Here is a 22,280-nt window from a genome sequence, read left to right as displayed (position 1 = left end):
TAAACATATGTAATATTACCATTTTTCACTAAAAAAACAGCTTATCTCCATAATATAACATTACAATTTTATAAAAAAAGAAAAAAAAACATAAATATAACTATTTGACTATTTGTCCAAGTTCTTCTATTAAACATTGCCGTTTTACATTAAAAATGAAAAAAATACATTAAGATTTAAACATCTATCTTAAAATATTAAATATAGATATTAACTAAATATAAAGTATAATAAAGAGAAATACTCAATATATAGAAAAATAAATAATAATTAAATATTATAAATATATAAATATACGAATTATATATACAATAATAAGTAAATGCATAATTTTTTAAAAATGGAAAGAGTACATTAAATATTAAACATCTATCTTAAAATGTAAAATATAGATATTAAGTAAATAGAAAGTATAAGAAAAATAAATACACAACTTAAAAACAATGGAAAAAGTATATTAAGATTTAAACATCTATCTTAAAATGTAAAATATAGATATTACGCAAATAGAAAGTATAAGAAAAGGAAATACACAATTTAAAAAAATGGAAAAAGTACATTAGTATTTAAACATCTAACTTAAAATGTAAATGGCCCTTGCATATGTTGTTTGAGATTGTACGCTTCAGTATATAGAGCATATACCGAAAAATTAAATATTTTCGTAGGGGTTAACACATAGATTTTGAGAAAAATTCAAAAATATGAAAATTTTGTTTTAACGCATAGTTGCATCCTTCACTAACATATGATGAAGGTCAAAGAGGTTTGAAACTTTTGTTGTCTCTCTTTCTCTAAAAAATAGCAATTTTATAGTGGTTAGTCAACCAATTTAGGGAGTGTTATGAAATTTTAATTTTTGATCTTACTTTAGAATTTTTTTAGAATTTTTACCTTTTAATGAATGTCATTTTTGTGACTTTCTCCTTCTAGTGCCATTTTTGAGACAAGAACTCAAAATGTGCTATTATTGACAATTGCCGTTTTTAGAATTTTTAATTTTTATGTTTTTCTGAATTTTGAATTTTTTTTTAATTTTGTTTTGAATTTTTTATAGTTTTTTCTAATTTCATTAGAAATTCGGTCCAAAAGAAGCTGCATGACAACATGGACTGAATGTATCTGCAGAGCTTCTACTATGTAGGGTTTATGAGACGTCTCCGTTCATAAGATTTATATATATGTTGAGAAAAAATGAATATTTATTTTGGTAAAATAAAAAAAAAGGAATATATATGTACAAAGGAAAAAATGAATATTTTATTTTTAAATGAATATTTTTATTTTTCACTTAATTACATTTACATTCACTTATTAGTTTCCTTTTTTTAAAATGAATATATGTACAAAGGAAAAAAATGAATATTTTATTTTTTACTTAATTACATTTACCATTTTTTTATTAGTTTCCTTTTTCACTTCATTTATTTTTGCATAAGATATATATGTAACGTTAACTGTTCTTCACGTGTTTTCCCTTTCATATTTTACAGTTCTATGTCATGTGGGATGTTTACATCCCTTATATATTATTTGAGAATCATTGCAACATTTTTTTGTAGTCACGTGTCATCACTAGAGTGATTCTTAGAATCTTTAGAGAAATAGGTAGATCCATCTAAATATATAATAAGCTTTTTATTAAACCATAATAAATACATTATTAATGTGCTTCATTATTTCCTTAAATAAGATTACGGAATTTCCTAATGTAGCTAAAGTATATATGACAATTAATTATTTTGAATAATAAAGATTTGATTAAAATAAGTACGTATTATAATTATATTTGTTTAATTTTAAGCTACTAAAATAAATTAAACAATCATAGTAACCATATAATAAAAATTAAAAAATTATTTATATATATATATTTTGAATTTTTTAAAACGAGTATAAATTACTAAAACTGTTAAAAGTTTCATATTCAAATTTTGTGATCTATGATTTAAAACTTTTGTTATGACATGATACAAATAATTAAAAAAATAATATAAGTTGAAAGTCCCATTTAATAAGTATCAAAAATAAAAGATATATAAATATATGTATCATTTTAAATTAAACTATATGTCAAATAAAAATACATAAATATCTTAATGTTGAAATTTACTTTGAACATGTTTTTGATAAAAAAATTTGAAAAAATATAGACAACTTAATTTTTAAAATATTATAAATTACTTAAATCATTAATCCCACAGTGGAAATTTTGTTATCACTAATTTAGACTTTTTGCTATAACAGAAACAAATGATAAAACAAATATGAGCAAAAAACATCATCTAATATATATTAATATTAAAATATACTATATATATGTTACTATCATTTAAATTTAATTATATATCCTATCAAATAGAAAAAATATTTTTTCGATTTATAAAATTTATTTATATGTTCGCACCAATTTAAGTATATAAGTAGTAGATAATGACTTTTTAATTATTCAATATATATTTATTATTTCATAATATGTTATAAACATATAATATATAAAATAATTTATATATATAATGTTCATTCCGCGTAAGGCGTGGATCTTAACCTAGTTATTAATATTTACTATACTTTTATTAATGTTTTTTTTAAGAAAAGACATGAAACTTTGACTAATGTTTTCTCGAGGTTAATCAAAGTAATTTCAATTTGATAACATTTTTTTTTGTAAAAGCATTTTATGTATTATTCGTAATATTATTTCATTTCATACAAAATATAATATCTAATGATATTATTTAATATTTTATTTAGTGTTCATCACAACAACAAATGCCAGACACACAGTCTCCACTTATCAGACCTTTTTTGGTATGACAATACGGCCAACACTTTCCTTTGTCGTCACATGGACCATAGCACACATTATACTTTACTCCGAAATCTATTAGAATAGTAAGAAATAATAAAATATTAAAATTATGCAGGAATGAAGACTTTAGCATAACTAAAAATTAAATTTTAATGTAGTACCTGAAACAATATCGGTGCAGCGAACAATTGACATCGCGAAAAAAAGAGTGAAAACAAATGCGATTAATATATATTTTTTGGAGAGACTCATTTTGTAGGATGTTTTATAAATTGTTTGAGAGTTCTATTATATTTTAGACTGGCTTATATATATATATATAAACATAAACTTGCATTAATTATATTTTTGTAAAGAAAATCTTTCAATTAATTTTCTGAGATTATAGTCAAAATAATATAAAAGTGCATGATTCATTTACCTAAGCATATAAACATAAACTTGCATTAATTATATTTTCGTAAGGAAATCTTTCAATTAATTTTATGAGATTATAGTTAAAATAATATAAAAGTGCATGATTCATTTACCTAAGCATATACACATAAACTTGCATTATTTATATTTTTGTAAGAAAATCTTTCAATTAATATTCTGAGATTATAGTCAAAATAATATAAAAGTGCATGATTCTTTTACCTAAGCATATGAATATTAGTGTGAAAGTTTTATTTTCTTTCAGATTGCCTTGTCAAGATATAATTTGTTTACTAGGTTAAAATCCGCGCCTTGCGCGGGATGAAATTATATATATAAATTATTTTATATATTATATGTTTATAACATATTATGAAATGATAAATATATAATGAATAAAAAGTCATTATCTACTACTTATATAATTAAATTGGTGCGAACATATAAATAAATTTTATAAATCAATTTTTTTTTTCTATTTGATATGATATATAATTAAATTTAAATGATAGTAACATATTTGGTATATTTTAATATTAATATTTATTAGATGATGCTTTTTGCTCATATTTTTTTTTATCATTTGTATCTGTTATAGCAAAAAATCTAAATTAGTGATGACAAAATTTTCACTATGGAATTAATGGTTTAAGTAATTTATAATATTTAAAAAAATTAAGTTGTCAATATTTTTTCAAAATTTTTATCAAACAAATGTTCCAAGTAAATTTCAAAATTAAGATATTTATGTATTTTTATATGGCATATAGTTTAATTTAAAATGATACATATATTTATATATCTTTTATTTTTGATACTTATTAAATGAGACTTTCAACTTATATTATTTTTTAATTATTTGTATTATGTCATAACAAAAGTTTTAAATCATAGATCACAAAATTTGAATGTGAAACTTTTAACAGTTTTAGTAATTTATACTCGTTTTAAAAAATTCAAAATATAATATATAAATATTTTTTTTAATTTTTATTATATGGTTACTATGATTGTTTAATTTATTTTAATAGCTTAAAATTAAAAAAAATATAATTATAATACACACTTATTTTTATCAAATCCTAATTATTCAAAATCATTAATTGTCATATATACTTTAGCCACATTAGACAATTCCGTAATCTTATTTAAGGAAATAATGAAGCATATTAATAATGTATTTATTGTGGTTTAATAAAAAGCTTATTATATATTTTGATGGACCAACCTATTTCTCTAAGGATTCTAAAAAATCATTCTAATGATGACACGTGGCTACAAAAAAATGTTGCAATGCTTCTCAAATAATATATATGGGATGGGATTGAAACAGATTTTTCAAAATGTAATAGATATAATTAAAATTGTTATTATGGACTAAATGTGATTTTTCGTGAGTTAGGGTTACACCATTAGAGACGTGATTCAAGGTTCCACCACAATCTTTTAAATCAGCCATTAGAGAGACTGAGATGCAGAAGTCTGTGTGACGATTCAGTTGTTTTGGTTTCGATTAAGTCCTTTCATTCTGGAACTCCTTGAAATCAAATATACGTTTGGAGTCTCTATGTCGGTCTTCTTCATGTCGTTTCGTTTTTGATTCATCTGTTACGTAACCGGATTAGCTGAATCGTCGCCATTAACAACGTTTTTATTCCTTGGATCCACACTACCCACGATTTCTCATTCAACACTTCTTATCTCTCTCTCAGGTGGTGAAACTTCAGTGCTTCACCTATAAAAAGGTATGTCTTCTTCCCATAAACATCATCCTCACGAATCATATTACAATAGAAACTTTGTTCTTAGTATAATGGGTAACTCATCTACCATTTTTTCTGATCTGAAGTCCGGACGTTGTTCATCCACTGTGGAGGTCCAGCGTCTGTTGGGATTCACGGCGTTGAGGAGTTTCTAAGCTGAACGGTATTAAAAAATCAACCGACGGAGGAAAACCAGGCTTAGATAATGGCGTCAGTCTCCAAAGTGATATCTCTTTTCGGCAGATCTTAAACTAGACAACGAGCTTCCGGGGCGACAAAAACTGGAGGTGGATTAAGAGATTGGAAACAAATAAGATAGGAATAGAAGCAACATTCATAGCCGTTGTGTTAAAGATACAGAAAACAGAGCAGTACGGTTGATCTGCATCTAGGATTTATTTCCCGGCACCAGTCCATCAGCGTCCTCCTTAATCACACAACCACAATCAGACAACAAAAAAAACGCTTTGTCTTCTACAGCTAATGGAAGAGCCACAACCAGTCGTCAACGATAAACTTCGCACTGTAACCACCTGTCTCATATGCGAAGTCGTTCATGTCTTCTCATAAATGTTACACCAAGAGCAACCAGATATCATCAGGATTCGTGATCACTAACACTTCGTCTCAGGTCTCGGGTTCGAGGGGTAAGCCTCTGTTTTAATATCAGTTTTAGTGAAAGAGAAGTATTATATCGATCCAATAGGTGTACTCATCTTCGTGCCAATAAAAAGGTTAGTAACTTAATATCCCAAACTAATCTTTATTATTAAATCTAAATCTTAGAGCATCTCTAACCCATAGCTATTTTCACCTCTATAATAGCAATTACAGGTAAAATTGTTCTAACCCACCTCTATTTCTTCCTCTATAATAGAGATCTCTATTTTTTTCTCTATTTATAGAGGAAGAAATAGCATTCTTCTATTTTTTACTCTACATTTAGAGATTGCTATTTTAGAGGAATACATTGGAACATATCTCATCTCTATTATAGAATTCTTCTATTTTAGAGGTGAAAATAGCAAAATACATTAGAGACTTAAACAATCATATTGTTTCATACATGGTAATTTGAAAAAAACAAGAAATCTAGAATGAAAAGAGTGACCATGGTTCCTGCCGTAAGCAGCAATGAAATAATTGTTTCATCCTCAGTTAGTCTTCCACATTCGTTTTTGATCTTTTGATATTATTGTCTCTTTGTTTTGTCTGTATAGGAATGCTTAATAGATTCGATTTCCTATTTCTATTATAAGTTTATTGGCTTTATTATATTTTGATGATTCTATTGCTCACGAGGACTGCGAGAGATGAGAGAGATTGGTGACAAATATACACATTGATTGTGCTTCGAGGTCGTCTTTTCCTAATGCTACATCTTGGACACATTTTCTATATTAACAAAGACCATGTAGCTAGCCAAAACTTTCTTGAAAAGTAAGTATTTGTCTCAAGATTTTACAAGAAGCCAATTATCATACTAACTTCCCTTGCCTTTGACCATTTATATTCAACAGGAAGTGCGTCAATAAGGAGGGCTCAATTTGTTCTGCAACCAAATATGGGGGTATCCAGAAATTTGAAAGTCTAAAGAGCTTAATGCATACGTACTAATTTCATAGCCACAGAGCTCACTATAACTCATCCCCTGCTTTGTAAGTCATTTACATCTCCCCTCTTATATTTTTTTAGTGTGCTGGGAGATGATAATATGCTGGTGATGACATGCTTGGAGCTGACGCGGTGAAAATTAACCCTACTGATGGGTTTATAATTGGATCCCCTGAGAAAACAGCTGAGAGAGATGCTGCTGGAATGCTTGACGGAACTGCTGTGGAGTCTGCTCTTCCACCTATTGAACCTGCCTCAGGTGGATCACAACAGCTGAGAATGGACCATTAATGGAGGAGAAGCAGAAAGGGAAATGTCCATGCATTACTCAACGTCAATGAAAAATACTATATCTTAAAATATCTTAAAAAGCATCTTTGCATATGTTGTTTGAGATTTATTTTATAATTAAAACTCATTTTTACACATAAGTTTAAGTTAATATTTGCATTTTATAGTTATGGTACATAGATGAATTATTATAAACTTTGTACTTAGGATTAGATAAAATACTATATCTAAACGTTTAAACTGAACACAACCCGAAATAAAAAACTGAATGAAAAGTAAAAAGAAATGAAAGTCAAATACACCAATCGAGTCAATGACAACATTATACATGTTATTATGTAATAATTTAATGTTTCATTAAATAATTCTTTAAAATTTTATTTTGTTAGGATTTTTTTTTAAAAGGAAAAAAATATATTTTACAATTAAAAATATAATATTAAATACTCTTTTACAATTTTGTTTAAGATTTTATAAAAAGAAAATTATTATCATATAACCTATTACAATTATCTTCTCTGTAGAAGTTTAGAAAAAATAAATTGCTATCAACTAATTATTTTTAGTTACTAATAAAGAAAATTTACATTTCATATCAATACTAATTTTACACTTTTTTGTTAATTAAATCATTTTTTTATCATGGTCATCATCAAATACTTCCTTAAAAATATTATCAAATAATTTTTTACAATTTTCTTTTGGCTAAAACTTAAAAATATGATACAATTTTTTTGTTTTAGGATTTTTTATATATATAAGAAAAAAACTATCAAATATTCTTGTACAGTTTTTTAGGATTTTAGAAAAGGAAATTAATATTACATAATCTTTTACAATTATATTTTATCTAGGACTTAGAAAAATAAAATTAGTATCAAATAATTATTTCCAGTAAATATTAACTATTTTTAAAAGTTGCCATTGATGTCAAAAAAAAAAAATTGCCATTTTCAAAATTCATTTTTTTCCAGTATCACTAATATTTTTTTACAAATTTTCTTGTTAACTAAATATATTTTTACTATCATGTTTATCATTAGTTTTTATAAGTATAAATTACTATTAAATAAAATTTTACAATTCTTTCTGGTCAGCATTTTTATAAAGAAAAAATTCTTAATTGGTTAAGATTAGAAAACAATTTATTTTATAAATCTTTTTTATTTAAGATTTTAGGAAAAAAAGAAATTATTTTGAAGAACCAAATTTTATAAGACATTTAATAACCTTAAGGCCTAAAATGTATGTTACCCAATGGTCTAAATTAATGCTGGGCCGAGTTGATTAAAGAAAATGAACAAGCAACGATGTTTCGCGTGCCACACTGTCACCTATATCCTTTTTAAAAGAAATAAAATAATTAGGTGGGCCCCTCAAAGCTTAATCATCGGGCTGACAGAGCAAATTTTGACCGTTACAATTACATTTTTTCAAAAATATCTTTTTTTCCTTAATTTTTGTTGTTGTCTATCTTCTTGGATCCAAAAACAAAGACTGAAAATAGCAATTTATCATCAACAACACTTTCAAAGCTTCGGGGTTTTGACCAACACACTCTCCACAGTCTAACCAACAGCGATTCATCAGTCTCTCTAAAAGATCCCAAAGTGAAAAAGGAAAAGAGAAGGAAGAACAATGCCTGTATCGACCCGATCCAAGGCGATAATGAATCACGAGCAAAGCAGGAGGCAAGAATACACGAATCCACATCAAGGGCTTAAGGAAAAGATGAGAGCTTTGACTCTCTTGTACGAGCAGCAAAAGCGAGCCTCTTTCTCTCTCAGGAACAACCCTAACCATCTTCACCACTCCCCAAAACCCCAAGATCTGAGGTTTAAGCCTCCCGAGATGCTCGATTCTTGCAAGAAACTTCATAAAGATCCAAACTTTGCCGACGATGAGACCAAGGAGAACAATGTAGCCGACGCAGATCTGGTTTTTGGTACCAACACGGCTCCGGTTAAGTCTTCTACTGTGATTAGAAAGCTCTCGATGGGTAACGGAGCTGAGAAAGGTGAGAACTTTGAGGCCTGCGGTGGGAGTAGGATCATGGTGTTCGTTAGGCTTAGACCAATGGGGAAGAAGGAAAGAGAGAACGGGTCAAGATGCTGTGTCAAGGTATTGAACAAAAGAGATGTTTATCTAACGGAGTTCACTAACGATAACGACTACTTAAGGCTCAAGAGGCTCCGTGTTCGTCATTTCACTTTTGATTCTTCTTTTCCTGAGACCACAACACAACGAGAAGTCTATTCCACCACGTGAGTCTTATCTCAAACATAATGTCTGTATGGTGCGAGTACTTAAGTTGTGTGTGTTTTCTTTACAGAACAGGAGATCTGTTGGAAGCAGTGCTTGAAGGAAGGAACGGTTCTGTGTTCTGCTACGGTGCTACGGGAGCAGGCAAGACTTATACAATGCTGGGGACTATGGAGAATCCTGGTGTGATGGTTTTAGCGATCAAAGACTTGTTTGCTAAGGTTAGAGAGAGGAGTTTAGATGGGAACCATACGGTTCATCTGTCTTATCTTGAAGTCTATAATGAAACCGTTAGAGATTTGCTTTCTCCTGGTAGACCTCTCATTCTCCGTGAAGATAAACAGGTACACATAAAAAAAACTTTATGTTTTGAACATAAACACAATGGTTTCATTCATTAGCTTTGCTGTTCTTTGAATGTGATCAATAATTAGGGAATTGTGGCAGCTGGTCTCACTCAGTACAGAGCTTATTCCACAGATGAGGTTTTGTATTCTAATCTTTGAATGTTTTTGAGAATCAAATGTTAAGCAAAGCTAAAACTTATTAAGTTATGGTTCATTGCAGGTTATGGCTTTGCTCCAAAGGGGAAACCAAAACAGAACCACTGAGCCAACTCGTTGCAATGAGACATCTTCACGCTCACACGCCATCCTTCAGGTTAATAATATCACATCTTCCTCAGATCTCACATTGCGCAAACTGATAGTATCTTAATGAATATAACATCTTCTTTAGGTTGTAGTGGAGTATAAGACTAGAGATGGTTCCATGAATGTCATCAGCCGAGTTGGGAAGCTGTCTCTCATTGATCTTGCAGGATCAGAGAGAGCTATAGCTACTGATCAAAGGACGCTTAGATCTCTCGAAGGAGCCAACATAAACAGATCGCTTCTTGCGTTAAGTAGCTGCATTAACGCGCTTGTGGAAGGGAAGAAACATATTCCTTACAGAAACTCAAAGCTGACACAGCTGCTCAAAGACTCGCTAGGCGGTTCGTGTAACACGGTGATGATTGCTAATATAAGTCCAAGCAATCATTCTTTTGGTGAGACGCAGAACACTCTCCATTGGGCAGATCGAGCTAAGGAGATTCGTGTGAAGGGATGTGAAGTAAATGAAGAGGTGGTGGTTCAAGTGAGTGAAGGGCCTGATCAGGCCAAGCTAGTGTTGGAGCTTCAGGAAGAGAACCGTGAGCTGCGTGTAAAGCTCGTGGAACAGGAGCAGAAGGTTTTGACTCTTGAAGCAGAGACCATAGCAGCTGCTAACAACAACATATCTCCAACACCTCCATCAATCTCATCTCTAATGACTCCACCATCAGCATTAACAGCTCAGCAGAAGAAGAAACCGAGGCACTCGTTGTTATCAGGGACATGTTTCACACCAGAATCATCCAAAAGGAGAAAAGCAGAAGATGCAGTGAAGGAGCTTCAGCTGACTGTCAAGGCACTGAAGATGGAGATGGAGAGAATGAAGAGGGAACATGTGGTGCAGATGAAGAAGCAAAAGGAAGAGCTGATGAAAGAACTGTGTAGTAAAAAGAGCGAGAAAACTCCAGAGAGAGGCAAAGAGACAACAACAAGGAGGATTGTGACGAGAGGGAGCTTGAGACCAAAGGAGAGAGAGAAGGAGCTGATAAAAAGTCCTAGTCATAGGTTTGCATCTCCAGCTGCACCAGCTAAAAAGAGAAGCTTCTGGGACATAACCGTAGCTAATAGTCCTTCGTTGGATAGAAGGAAAACGAGAAGCCATGTTCTTCCTGTTAATCAAGAAGCTCCTTCAATGCTGCTTCAGGTAAACTTTACTATAAAACTTGCTCAACAAGAATCTGTGATTCACTAATATATGTTTGTTTTTTGTGCAGCCGGGGTTTGCTCGTCCAAGGACAACAACAACAACAACACAAAAGAAGCATTAACACACGAGTTTAAAAAGACTGATCAGATTCAGATGTTATCAAGTGTGTTTGTTTTTCTTGTCTGTTTCATCCACTGTTTGCTTAGCATCTGTATTCTATAGAAACAAAAAACACAATAATTTTTTCTTTTTACTAATTTATTTTTACAATTCTTTTCATCAGTTGTACTTCATGATTCTCATGGTTATGTTTAGTCAAAAGAAAATGGCGAGATCATGTTTTGTTTGAGAGTCTGAGACTACTTACTCGTGATTGTAGAATACAGTGTGGCTTCCCCAACTTGAACATAAGCTTAACTTAGAAGCCCATATTATATTTTAAACTAATATAAGGCCCATTGGACTTATTCTAACACATATTAGGCCCATTAGGGTTTCTTGGCTGCTTATCGTCCTTATATTTAAAAGCCGTCTAGGGTTTACGCCTCTCTGAGAGTTTGTTTTGTCACAGAGAAAAAAGAACTGAGAAAAGAGATGCCGGCGGCGAAGCAGAGGACCCCGAAAGTTAGCCGTAACCCTGATCTGATCAGGGGTGTAGGCAAATACTCTCGCTCGCAAATGTACCACAAGAGAGGTTTGTGGGCAATCAAGGCCAAGAACGGCGGCGTTTTCCCTCGTCACGACGCTAAGTCCAAAGTGGAAGCTCCCGTTGAGAAGCCGGCTAAGTTTTATCCGGCTGAAGACGTTAAGAAGCCGCTCGCTAACAGACGCAAACCTAAGCCTACCAAGCTCAAGTAAATTCATTTTCTTGCATTTAGTGTTTTTTTAATTAAGTTCTAGGGGGAAATGTAAATGTTTGGTTGGTTCCGACAGATTTTTGAGTTAGAATAGATTTGTCGGGAATGTGAGAGATGTTTTAGTGTTTGTTGAAATGTTGGTTTGATTGAGATTTGCATAGTTTTGTACTTTATGCTGTTTTGTTGTTGATGGTGTTGTTGTGTATGTGTTGCAGAGCCAGCATAACTCCAGGAACTGTGTTGATCATCCTTGCTGGTAGATTCAAGGGAAAGAGAGTTGTCTTCCTCAAGCAACTTGCTTCTGGTTTGCTTTTGGTTACAGGTGGGTTGCTGTGTTTTGTTTGGATGTGTTTGGTTGTCCAAGTTCGGAACTTTGTTCATGTAGCCTTGTCTTCTTTTTTTCCCCTCTTTTAGGACCATTCAAGATCAATGGTGTTCCATTGAGACGTGTTAACCAGTCCTATATGATTGGAACCTCCACCAAGGTTGACATTTCTGGAGTCATCATTGAGAAGTTCGATGACAAGTACTTCGGAAAGGTTGCTGAGAAGAAAAACAAGAAAGGGGAAGGCGAGTTCTTTGAAGCAGATAAAGAGGTATTTAACATCACCTTAGCAAACATTAACACTCTTATGAATCTGAGTATCTAACTTGCTCTAACCTTAAAATCAATGATGTTATTTGCAGGTGAAGAAAGAGATCCCACAGGAGAAGAAAGAAGACCAGAAAACTGTGGATGCAGCTCTTATCAAAGCCATTGAAGCAGTGCCAGAGCTCAAGACTTACCTCGGAGCCAGATTCTCATTGTCACAAGGAATGAAACCCCATGAGCTTGTTTTCTAGATTTCATCATCGTATCTTGTTTCCCATCATATCACATTTCAAGAATCTGTTTTCCCCTGAGATTTTATTCTCTTTTAAATTAAAAAGACTATTTTCTTTGATTTATATATCAATAGTCAACAATCACCAATTCTAAGAAAGGAAAAAAAAAACATAAAGAAAATGGATCATCATGAATTAATCTTTAAACCGAAATATTCAACAGCAGATTTAGCCATAATTGAAGCAAATTCACCAAAGCTTATAACACCATCACCGTTTGTATCAGCTTCTTGGATCATCTCCGTTAGTTCTCTGTACGTCAACGGCTGTCCCATCTTGGCCATTGCTCCAGCCAATTCCGCCGCGCTGATGAATCCGTTACCATCTCTGTCAAACGATTTGAAAATGTTCATTAACTGCTCGGAGTTGATAAGGACCTCTTCGTTCAGGTCAGGAAGAATGGCGCCCACAAGCTCGTCAAACTCGACGAAACCATTGCCGTTTGCGTCCATACTTGCTAACAAAAGGTGGATTTGGTCGCCTGTAGGTTTCAGACCAAGGGACCTGAGAAGCGCCGCGAGTTCTAAGATGGTTAGGCTTCCATCTCCGTCCATGTCGAACCGGTTGAATATGTCTTGTAATTGTCTTAGCTGACCTTCCATTGTTCTGTTTTTTCTTCGGGAACACAAACTCCAAATCGATCAATCAATTGTCCAGGAGAGGGATTAATGATGATTAACGAGAGGAGATTAAGATCGATTTAAATTATGAAATTGTTTTGTATGTGATAATGTTTTCTTTGTGGCATTAGTTAATTGTTACTGACTAAAAATAGGAAATAAAAAACCAAGAATTTCTTTCTATACATCTTGTCCTAAGAAACCAACGTATAATTAGAAATGTGACATGTTTGATACTTGCGAACTGTGAATAAGTTCATGATGATAGGTTCGAAACAAACATTACGTACATTGTCTTAAGAAACCAAAAGATAATTAACAACAAAACAAACAGAGAAAAAAAAAACAAGACACAAATGAACATAAAGTGATCATGCAGAATCACTTTTCCTAGCTGTTTGATTGTTACGACGAGCACAGCAACCGCAAGAATAGACGGTGATTAGGAGAATGAGGAGACAGATGTTGAAAACAATAAGATGCCTCCACTTCTCTCTTATGTTCGCTAACACACCCGCTTTGCATGCGTTGCAGTTAAAGCACAACTCCGTTTGCACGTTGCTCCACGTGCTGCAGTCACCGTTATTGGTTGCAACCGCCGTTTTGTTTTTGGCCGGCGGTATCCAAAACGTCGCGTTTTTGAACGTAAAGTTGCAATCTGACGGTGGCTTACAACAACCGGACTGCGAGAATTACATCAAGTATTATTAATACGAAAATGAAGGAGGTTTTTTCATGTATTATGGTAATAAAATTACATAAAACACTATTAAATAGAACGATGCATAAAAACTCTTAAGGTTTGTATAAAAAACTCTTAACGTTTCAAATAGAAAATATAAATGTATATACCTGGATGGGAGACAAGTTCTTGTGATAAAACGCATCAGCGATCTGACTAACACGACCATCACTCAAATCATCACAAACGCTAGCCTCGGCCAAGCAAGACCTTATACCAACCCATCTCTTCCCACCAACAAAACTATTAAGCCAAGTCGAGAAATCCACCGTCCGGTACTCTCTATACCCTCGACCAGAAACCACATGACCGGCTCCTTTGTTAGTCACAAAGAAGAGAAACACCGAGAAAACCATCAACGCAGCAATGCCCGCAAACAATATGATCAAGTAAGAGACCATGGCGAGATTCTCCTTGAAGCAAGATCCTATCACTCCGATTAAAGACACCAAGAAGAGGACGATCCCGGTCGTGAGAAGTGGTGCACGTATCGCTGATTCACAGTCGGTCACGTCTTGGTGAACGAACATGTAAATGGAGTAGCCTATGGCTGATACGCCCACTAACATCACCAATGTGTTGGCTAAACCCACCACGAAATTGCTTACTCTAAACATTTGTGAATTTCTTTTCTCCCAGAGAGGTTTTTTTTTGGAATTTGATAGTTATGCTCTGTAACGTTTTAGTGTGTGTGGAGTCGTGGTTATTATGGGACAGAGTGAACGGTTGATTTTTGAGGTAGTGGGGGATATTAGTGGAGATTATTACTTTGTGCCATTAGAATTAGAGAACGTGTGGGGTTAAAGAAGATTCTCTAGTTTAGAGAGGAGTTAATAGTGAATTATATTTTGACAATGACGAATTGACTATCTAGAGACTATAGTATTTTAGACTAAAAATAAGTTTATTTTTAGATAGATGAATATATAAATTATAACTATAAGGTTATTTTTGTTAAATATATGTTAATATTATTTTTGATATAGCTTAAAAATAATTTGAGGCATTGTTGTTAGAATGCACACAAAAAAAAAAGAGAAAGACATGGTTATATTAATAATACATCTATTGAAAATACTAAAATATGAATACATATGTATCAAAATGGAAGATTATGAATCAAGAATAAGAGCCACGATAATCATCGGGTTCATCGAACGTGTCAAGAATAAACTTGGCAATGACGAGGCTGAGACAAACGAGAAAGAGTGACGGGTAAGCGAAGATGGAGAGATACTTCCACTGATGAACAATGGCTTTCAAGATGCTGAGCTGACAGCCTTTGCAACTAAGACAGTAATCGTAAGCGCATTCTTCAGGGACTTTGTTCTCTACGTGTTGCCGTTTCCAACTCCATTCTCCTGGTGCACCGAACATTGTCATCTCTCCACATCCTGGTGGTTGCGCGCAGCAAAACTTCTGTAACATACATTGTGTTTTTCCCATTAGAGTTTGATCTTTTATCATTTGTGCTATATAAAATGAATAAAAAGACCTTACCCAGACATTGCTGTTTAGGCTGGCGTTGAAGTTGCAATCATGATTGTGAATGATACAGTTGGTGACTCTACCGAGTTTTTCTGCAGGCACTAAACGCCCGACCAACTGCTTGACGGTCCTGGTTTCCTGAGCTGGGTTCTTGGCGATACCAAAAGTTGTGTTGTAGATGAAGCATTTTAAAGAGTAGCCACTAAGGACAATGAAGACGAACATCATCGCGTAGATGTAAAAGGTGAAGATACGTTTTGATCGAAGACAGATTGCGTAAAGACCAAACTGAGGAAACACAAGCAAGAGCAGGCCAATGAAGACGAAACTGCCATCGCTTTCTCCGATGCATTTTGAGACTATTTTCTTGTGATATAAACCTGTTCCCGTCATCGTTAAACCTAGGCATATAAGAACTATCGTCGCCATTGTTAGGAACCCGGTTCGTAGCTCCGACATTTTCTTCTTTCCCTTGTTATTCTCGAATCCAAAAATGTAAAAAGATTCGCAATGAAAGTTACGTTTTTGAGTCTCGATATGAAGTTGTAACAAATAGAGAAACAAAATCCAAAAACAGAGGTATCAGGTGCTTTTCAGTTTTAAGACCTTAGTTTAGTAAGGACAGGCGTCTTAGGACAGTTAAGGTTTAAACTGTTAACCGTTGGGTTAGTTCTTATGCTAGCATGGTTATTTGTTCTAAATATAGAGATTTAAGTTATGTGTTCAGAAAAAAATAAAAAGAGATTTAAGTTCTATATAAATATTTTATAGTAAACGAACTCTTTCAGCAAAGATACTTCATTAAAACAATATGCAAGCCTTGAACTCTCGTTATTACCAAACTATGTACCTATACCAGAAAAGACTAACTCTGGTCTGACTCAGAAACAATTTTGATTCAGGCAGGTACATTGTTGTTTTGAGAAGGGACTTTCGTTGGGGCGTTTTCTTTGAAGTCGAGCATTTTGTTCAAAGCTCCTACATAAGCTTTGACGCTCGACACCACAATGTCCATTCCAGCTCCGGTTCCACTGCCAAAAGACAGAGACTCAGTTCCGTGTTATAAAAGAATCAAAAAGGCAATAAAGATAAGTTGGGTATAGGGAGGGAAGACGATTTTTTTTTACCTAAAGGTCCTTTGAACTTCTTCACCAGTGATTGCATTTGTAGTTGAGTAATTGTTATTTCCTCGGATAAGAACTCGTGTGGTTGCAATGGCATCGATGCCTTCTGTTACCGCATTCATTGAGTACTCAAGCAAAGTCGCTGGTTCCTACAATGTGGAAAATGAAGGTTTTTAAATAACCGATGAGGTGATGTTTTATGTATACGTGAGCCACGTTTGTCTGAAAAAGTACCTTGACAATAAGATCGATTGCCTTATAAGCTGAATCGACAGGCCCAGCACCCATAGAACAGGCAACATGCTCTTTGCCATCAGCATCAACAAGTTTAACGGTTGCTGTTGAGAGTCCGAGAGTCCCACATGTAATCTGCATTCCAGTTTCAACTAAAATGAGAAGTGACCAAGGACATTGAACAAGAAAACAAGCAAAAGAAACTCGATCCCAATTTCACCTGAATGTCCAGGAGTCTCCACAAGGCTTCTGGCTGGAAAACCTCATCAGAAACCAAAGCTATTATATCTGCGTCGGTAACTCTCTGAATCATGAGAATAACATGTATACGATCAGTTGAATTGGATACACAACTATAAGTTTGAATGAATAACGCATATAAACCAACTACCTTTTTCCGCTCAGCCACAGATTTGAAGCGCCAGAAAATGGAACTTAGCTGTTCATCATCTAGTACATAACCAAGCTGGTAGAATAAAAATACAAAACGACATTAGTGTCTCCAACAAAGATGGCAATAGAGAGTATGTGTATGGGTATGATTGATGTGTACCTCAGTCAAACGGTCTTTCAACGCATGACGCCCACTGCAATATCATATCCAAACACAACAGAATTAAACTTCAGGTTTCAAGCATATAAGTTGTGTACCCTAGCTTATGAATTGGCAAATAAAGCCAAAGGGCTAATAGTGTCTGGAAATATTCAACTTCACAAAGGAATTATCCTAACGGTAGAGTATATCCACCAAATAAAGGCTTGTTGCATTGTCTGAACAAGGCAGAGACAAATTGGGAGTTTACAGGCTAAGCAAGAAAAGCTTTCATACCTAAGCTTCCCCAAAACAATGCCAGCATCATTAGATCGTTCAAGTCCAATTTCTTCGGGGCATATAATTTCATATGTGCCCTTGTGTTTCAGCATTCCATCCTAAAAGAAGTAGGAACAGTCACTAAGCGAAACTGAAGAAAACAATCATGAAGATAATTGTTCAGTTATGAAGCAGAGTGAAAGAGTGATGCAAGTCAAAAGAGTATATAGCTGAAAGTATATATCAATTCATTTTATTAATAACCAGGCAAAAGATGCTAAAACGCTACAGTATACCCAGGAAAGAGTAATCTCGTCACAGAAATAATCAAAATACATATTAAACAAAAAGATTTTCATCAACTGACCTGATGAATACCACTTTCATGCGCAAAGGCATTCGCTCCTACAATAGCCTTATGGGGCTGTGTTTGCATTCCTGTGTAATCCTCAACCTGAGAAACCAAGCCACACGTTGTGAGATACCTTATCTTAACAATCCACAAACTCCTTCCCCTTCTTAAGATAATAAAATTAATCTTTCCTAAAGAAAGAAATTCAAAAGTGTACCATCTTGCTTGTCATAACAATGTGGCGAGTATCGATTCCAGTATATAGGCCTCCTAATACATGATCTCCACGGCATTTTATGGCCATCACAACCTAAACAGTTACAAAGAGGTGGTAACAAAACACTAGATGATCATGAATGTTACTACAGAAGGTATTTCATACAAAAACAGAACCTAACCTCTTCTAGTGAAGCGTTTCCAGCTCTTTCGCCAATGCCATTGATCGTCACTTCCACTTGCCTTGCACCCGAATGTGCACCCTAAATTTAAAAAAAAACACGATATCCTGAGAACATTCTGAGAGCTAAGCTAATCTGATCCAAGAGAAAGAAAAGTTGAGAATACAGATAAAGTGTTGGCAGTGGAGAGCCCAAGATCATTCTGACAATGCGTTGAGATGATAACATTCTCGATCCCAGGAGTATTGGCTTTAATATCAGCAATCAACTGACCAAACTCACTAGGCAACGTTATACCAACAGTGTCAGGTATATTAAGCGTTGTCGCTCCAGCTTTTATCACTTCCCCAAGAATCTCATACAAAAACTCTCTCTCCGATCTAAAAAAAGAAAAAGAATCAAATTCAAAAATCAACACTTTACACCATAGTAAGATTCTCTTATTCACAAAAAAAGTAAAAAATCTGGAACCTTCCAGCATCTTCAGGACTAAACTCAACGTCCTCACACCCCAAGCTCCTCGCGAACTTAACCATATTCCTAGCGATCTCGATGACCTCGTCTTTGCTCTTCTTCAGCTTATACTCCAAGTGAATGTCACTCGTGGCGATGAAGGTATGGATCCTCGGCCTTTTGGCGTACTTCACAGCCTCCCACGCCGTCTCTATATCTCTCTTGTTGCATCTCGAGAGTCCGCAGATGACGGGGACGTAACCGTCTCCGTCGACGGCGTTTCCCACGGTTTCGGCTATGGTTTTCACGGCTTCGAAGTCGTCCTTGGAGGCGGCGGGGAAGCCGGCCTCGATTACGTCGACGCCTAGCTTCGCGAGCTGGCGCGCGATGTCGAGCTTTTCCTTGGAGGTGAGGGTGGCTCCGGGGGACTGTTCGCCGTCGCGGAGAGTGGTGTCGAAGACTCGGACGTAGTTGGGGTCGGAAATGCGGTTGGGGATGTACTCCGGGCGGCGGCGGCGGAGGGGAGGAGAGGGATCTGAGAGGGAGCAGGAGAGGCGGAGGGATTTGATGCGGAGGGAAAGGGAGGAGCGGTGGTGGGAGGGTGGGAAGCGGAATGAGAGAGGTGAGGGTTTTGAGGAGAAGGAGGGAAGAGAAGGGGTGGGGATTGTTGTTGTTGGTGATGAGAGCATAGGGTTTCTGAGAATCGAAGACGCCATTGTTGAAAGAAGTGTGGTAAACCAAAACGGGGACGACGATAGAGAAGAAGGTTTAACGTGGCGGCGGTAACTTGATCCAGCTCTGTCTCATCGTCACTTTCTCTTTATCAACCAGTAAAAAGTTAAAAAAAAAGGTCCCACCTGAAAGTTCCCTCCTTAAATAACTTTTACGACCACTCTCTTATGATTTTAACAGCATCGTCACCAGGTAAATTAGTTTACCGGCCACTGTTAATTACGACGAAGAAGATCAGTAAAAACTAAAAAATGAAACTGTAACCATGATATTTGTGGAGGATTTGTTTTTGCTGAAACATCAAAGTGTGCTCAGTTTTTGAGTCCTTTAAATTGTTAATGGGGATGTAAAGTAATTGCAGGCCACTATCATAGAATTGAATTTGAACTTGAGTAGCATTTCTCATTAGACATTACCGACCTTTTATGTACTTTTTAAATCAGTTTCAATAGCTTATATCCGTGTGAAGCAGACATGCACTGATGAAGGAGTATCTTTAACCCGAAACTGTATTTGACATCTTCTCCAGGAACAATGATACAAGAGTACTCTCTACTTCGCTACAAAACCAACTTGCAACAATCTAAACTTGAATATTTGGACCCGTATACGATCCGGGACGCATGTGAAGCTCATCGGGTGTGTCGATCTGCACAAGCCAAGCGTACTCGTCTTCCTTTCCTTCCACGCTCTTCACTCCTTCCTCCAGTGCTGTAAACCAAAGAGAAGTACCCAACGGTCAAAGAAAAACAGAGTGTCCTTCTGAAGAAGGAGAAAGTTTGCATACCGAAAGTGGAGAAAGGATAGTCCATGTAGTAACTGCAAGACCTGCCAGCGCTTTCGTTGTAAGGAGGTGTGAGAATGTCCAGCACCGCACATGGAGTCAGCGCAGTGAAACAATGGAGATTGCCTCCGGTCTTTGGGTACAACACTGGCAGTTCAGACTGTGGCGTTATCACTTTGTCGGTAACCAATTTCGCCAACCGTGCTGCTACAAGCAGTTGCAAAAAATCTTAAATTATCAATCACAAATGAACCAAAACTAGACACCGAGATGAGAAGAAAATCAAAATCGATAACCTTGAGATTTGTCTTGTGTGACAATACATGGAGGTTCGACCCAATCGTAAGCTTTAACATGAAGTGATCCATAGAGGATTTTGCTAAGCACAGTCATCTCTGGATGGTCATGCAATGGAATCACTGAGGATGTCGGGAAGCAGAAAACACACATCTGAAAAAAGAAACATATAATTTAGATTTCTTGATTGTATCACTCACCACCAGTATCAAAATCTCAAAAGACACTTACTGTAAAGGTATCACATTCATGAATGTCTAAAAATGTAATCGGCTGAGCCCATCTTCCTACTCTGTTGACACGGCTAACCCCAGAAACCCCATAGCCTCTATCATCATCTTGAGCTTCCTCTTCAAGCCCAACATCTCCAGGACTCACTGAATCTGCATGATGACCAAAAACCCAAACCACATCTCTGCTTGTAACACACAAAACATCCCCAAAGTTTCTACCTTTAACCATCTATTCACCAACCCTAAAATATTCAACTTTGATTCGATAAAATGTTACGCTGATTCGATCAAACAAGACCTTAATTGCAAACCCTAACGCCGAAATGAAGCAGAGAGAAAGGGAGAAAGCGAATATACCCAAGAGAGAGCAAAGTTTTTGGACGGGGGTGGAAGCAGGAGAAGGAGCTTTCCCAGTGAAAGTGGATTTGCAGAGCTCGTAAAGCTCTTGCACTTTGGGAGGATTCTCTGTAGTGCTCGACGCCATGTGAAAGTCTTTCTTGTTAACAAGATTGGACAGAACCTTCTCACCAGCCTTGAACAACCTCGACAACATTCTTCTTCTTCTTCTTTTTGTGTGTTGGTGTTTTGTTCGAATGTTCTTATCCGGGACTAGTGTGATTAACTTATGTAATTAAAGATGCTCTTTAGTCTCAAACCATTAACGTTTTTTTTAATGTTGAAGCAAATGGATTCCCTAACATTGACCCAAAAACAAAAAGAAGGATTCGGTCAAAAAGATATACTCCATTTGTTCAAAATAAAATAACATATGTTTAAGAATTTTTACATATATTAAAAATATATTCAATTTTAATATAGATTTATTATTTTATGATTAATTATTTTTCATAAGTTTTTCAGTTAAATTTAATAAACATAATTAATTTCATTTATTTTTTTTCATTATTACCAAATAAAAGTACGTAAAAATATAAATTTTTAACGAGTTTTAGATAAAGATCATTTTGAAACAAAAAGTATTAAATGCATAACTTGTTTTTTTTTTTTTTTGCGTTTTGAAACTTATTAAAATACCTATATATTAGGGCAATTCTCATAAATAGACCATTTTTAAGTTTTAGTCACAAAAATATTCTACAATGAGGAAAATGACCAAAATATTTCATTTAATAGTTAAAATAACACTAATACCCTAGATATATATAATTTTTTTTTTATAGTTTTAGATTATATGTTTTCAAATTCAAAATTTTTATAATTTTTTTTTTGAATTTTTTTTTTCGAATTTTTTTTTAATTTTTGTAATTCGAAAATACTTTTGAAACTATTTTTAAAATTTTTATTTTCAAA

At 34.4% G+C, this 22,280-nt stretch overlaps 6 protein-coding genes and 1 long non-coding RNA gene across 8 annotated transcripts; 2 read left to right on the top strand and 5 right to left on the bottom strand.

The window, feature by feature from the left end:
- Window positions 1-2,580: 2,580 nt before the first annotated feature.
- Window positions 2,581-3,112, bottom strand: LOC103872619. The gene is made up of 2 exons (XR_633707.2): window positions 2,974-3,112; window positions 2,581-2,884 (listed from the first exon to the last, which is right to left on the bottom strand). It is a non-coding gene; the product is annotated as an uncharacterized LOC103872619 (long non-coding RNA).
- Window positions 3,113-7,957: 4,845 nt separating this feature from the next.
- Window positions 7,958-11,308, top strand: LOC103872618 (kinesin-like protein KIN-8A). Its single transcript, XM_009151051.3, has 6 exons — window positions 7,958-9,161; window positions 9,230-9,503; window positions 9,594-9,644; window positions 9,727-9,819; window positions 9,898-10,956; window positions 11,027-11,308. The coding sequence occupies exons 1-6, from the start codon at window positions 8,536-8,538 to the stop codon at window positions 11,078-11,080; spliced, it is 2,157 nt and encodes a 718-aa protein (XP_009149299.1). The 5' UTR covers window positions 7,958-8,535; the 3' UTR covers window positions 11,081-11,308.
- A 192-nt stretch (window positions 11,309-11,500) lies between these two features.
- On the top strand, window positions 11,501-12,764 carry LOC103872617 (60S ribosomal protein L6-1). The gene is made up of 4 exons (XM_009151050.3): window positions 11,501-11,813; window positions 12,032-12,138; window positions 12,231-12,412; window positions 12,504-12,764. The coding sequence occupies exons 1-4, from the start codon at window positions 11,554-11,556 to the stop codon at window positions 12,657-12,659; spliced, it is 705 nt and encodes a 234-aa protein (XP_009149298.1). The 5' UTR covers window positions 11,501-11,553; the 3' UTR covers window positions 12,660-12,764.
- A 7-nt stretch (window positions 12,765-12,771) lies between these two features.
- Window positions 12,772-15,100, bottom strand: LOC103872616 (tetraspanin-11). The gene is made up of 3 exons (XM_009151049.3): window positions 14,174-15,100; window positions 13,701-14,004; window positions 12,772-13,311 (listed from the first exon to the last, which is right to left on the bottom strand). Exons 1-3 carry the CDS (start codon window positions 14,678-14,680, stop codon window positions 12,830-12,832), a joined length of 1,293 nt encoding a protein of 430 aa, XP_009149297.2. The 5' UTR covers window positions 14,681-15,100; the 3' UTR covers window positions 12,772-12,829.
- Window positions 15,101-15,108: 8 nt separating this feature from the next.
- On the bottom strand, window positions 15,109-16,062 carry LOC103872614 (tetraspanin-16). The gene is made up of 2 exons (XM_009151047.3): window positions 15,564-16,062; window positions 15,109-15,482 (listed from the first exon to the last, which is right to left on the bottom strand). Exons 1-2 carry the CDS (start codon window positions 16,008-16,010, stop codon window positions 15,183-15,185), a joined length of 747 nt encoding a protein of 248 aa, XP_009149295.1. The 5' UTR covers window positions 16,011-16,062; the 3' UTR covers window positions 15,109-15,182.
- Window positions 16,063-16,273: 211 nt separating this feature from the next.
- Window positions 16,274-19,821, bottom strand: LOC103872613 (2-isopropylmalate synthase 1, chloroplastic). Its single transcript, XM_009151045.3, has 12 exons — window positions 18,942-19,821; window positions 18,637-18,850; window positions 18,471-18,551; window positions 18,290-18,382; window positions 18,088-18,174; window positions 17,739-17,839; window positions 17,463-17,496; window positions 17,301-17,375; window positions 17,130-17,213; window positions 16,910-17,044; window positions 16,679-16,824; window positions 16,274-16,582 (listed from the first exon to the last, which is right to left on the bottom strand). The coding sequence occupies exons 1-12, from the start codon at window positions 19,637-19,639 to the stop codon at window positions 16,450-16,452; spliced, it is 1,881 nt and encodes a 626-aa protein (XP_009149293.1). The 5' UTR covers window positions 19,640-19,821; the 3' UTR covers window positions 16,274-16,449.
- Window positions 19,822-20,065: 244 nt separating this feature from the next.
- LOC103872612 (plant cysteine oxidase 3) lies at window positions 20,066-21,724 on the bottom strand. 2 transcript variants are annotated; one of them, XM_009151043.3, is made up of 5 exons: window positions 21,327-21,724; window positions 20,968-21,119; window positions 20,736-20,889; window positions 20,443-20,646; window positions 20,066-20,366 (listed from the first exon to the last, which is right to left on the bottom strand). In XM_009151043.3, the coding sequence occupies exons 1-5, from the start codon at window positions 21,520-21,522 to the stop codon at window positions 20,239-20,241; spliced, it is 834 nt and encodes a 277-aa protein (XP_009149291.1). In that variant the 5' UTR covers window positions 21,523-21,724; the 3' UTR covers window positions 20,066-20,238. The 2 variants fall into 2 exon arrangements, with proteins under 2 accessions (XP_009149291.1, XP_009149292.1); XM_009151044.3 differs by having other exon boundaries at window positions 20,443-20,643; window positions 21,327-21,638.
- Window positions 21,725-22,280: the final 556 nt, after the last annotated feature.

The sequence above is a fragment of the Brassica rapa genome, chromosome A06 (assembly GCF_000309985.2).
Source record: "Brassica rapa cultivar Chiifu-401-42 chromosome A06, CAAS_Brap_v3.01, whole genome shotgun sequence".
In the NCBI taxonomy this organism is placed as follows: domain Eukaryota; kingdom Viridiplantae; phylum Streptophyta; class Magnoliopsida; order Brassicales; family Brassicaceae; genus Brassica; species Brassica rapa.
Note: the sequence above shows the minus strand (reverse complement) of the source record. Positions and strands in the feature narration are given on the sequence as shown.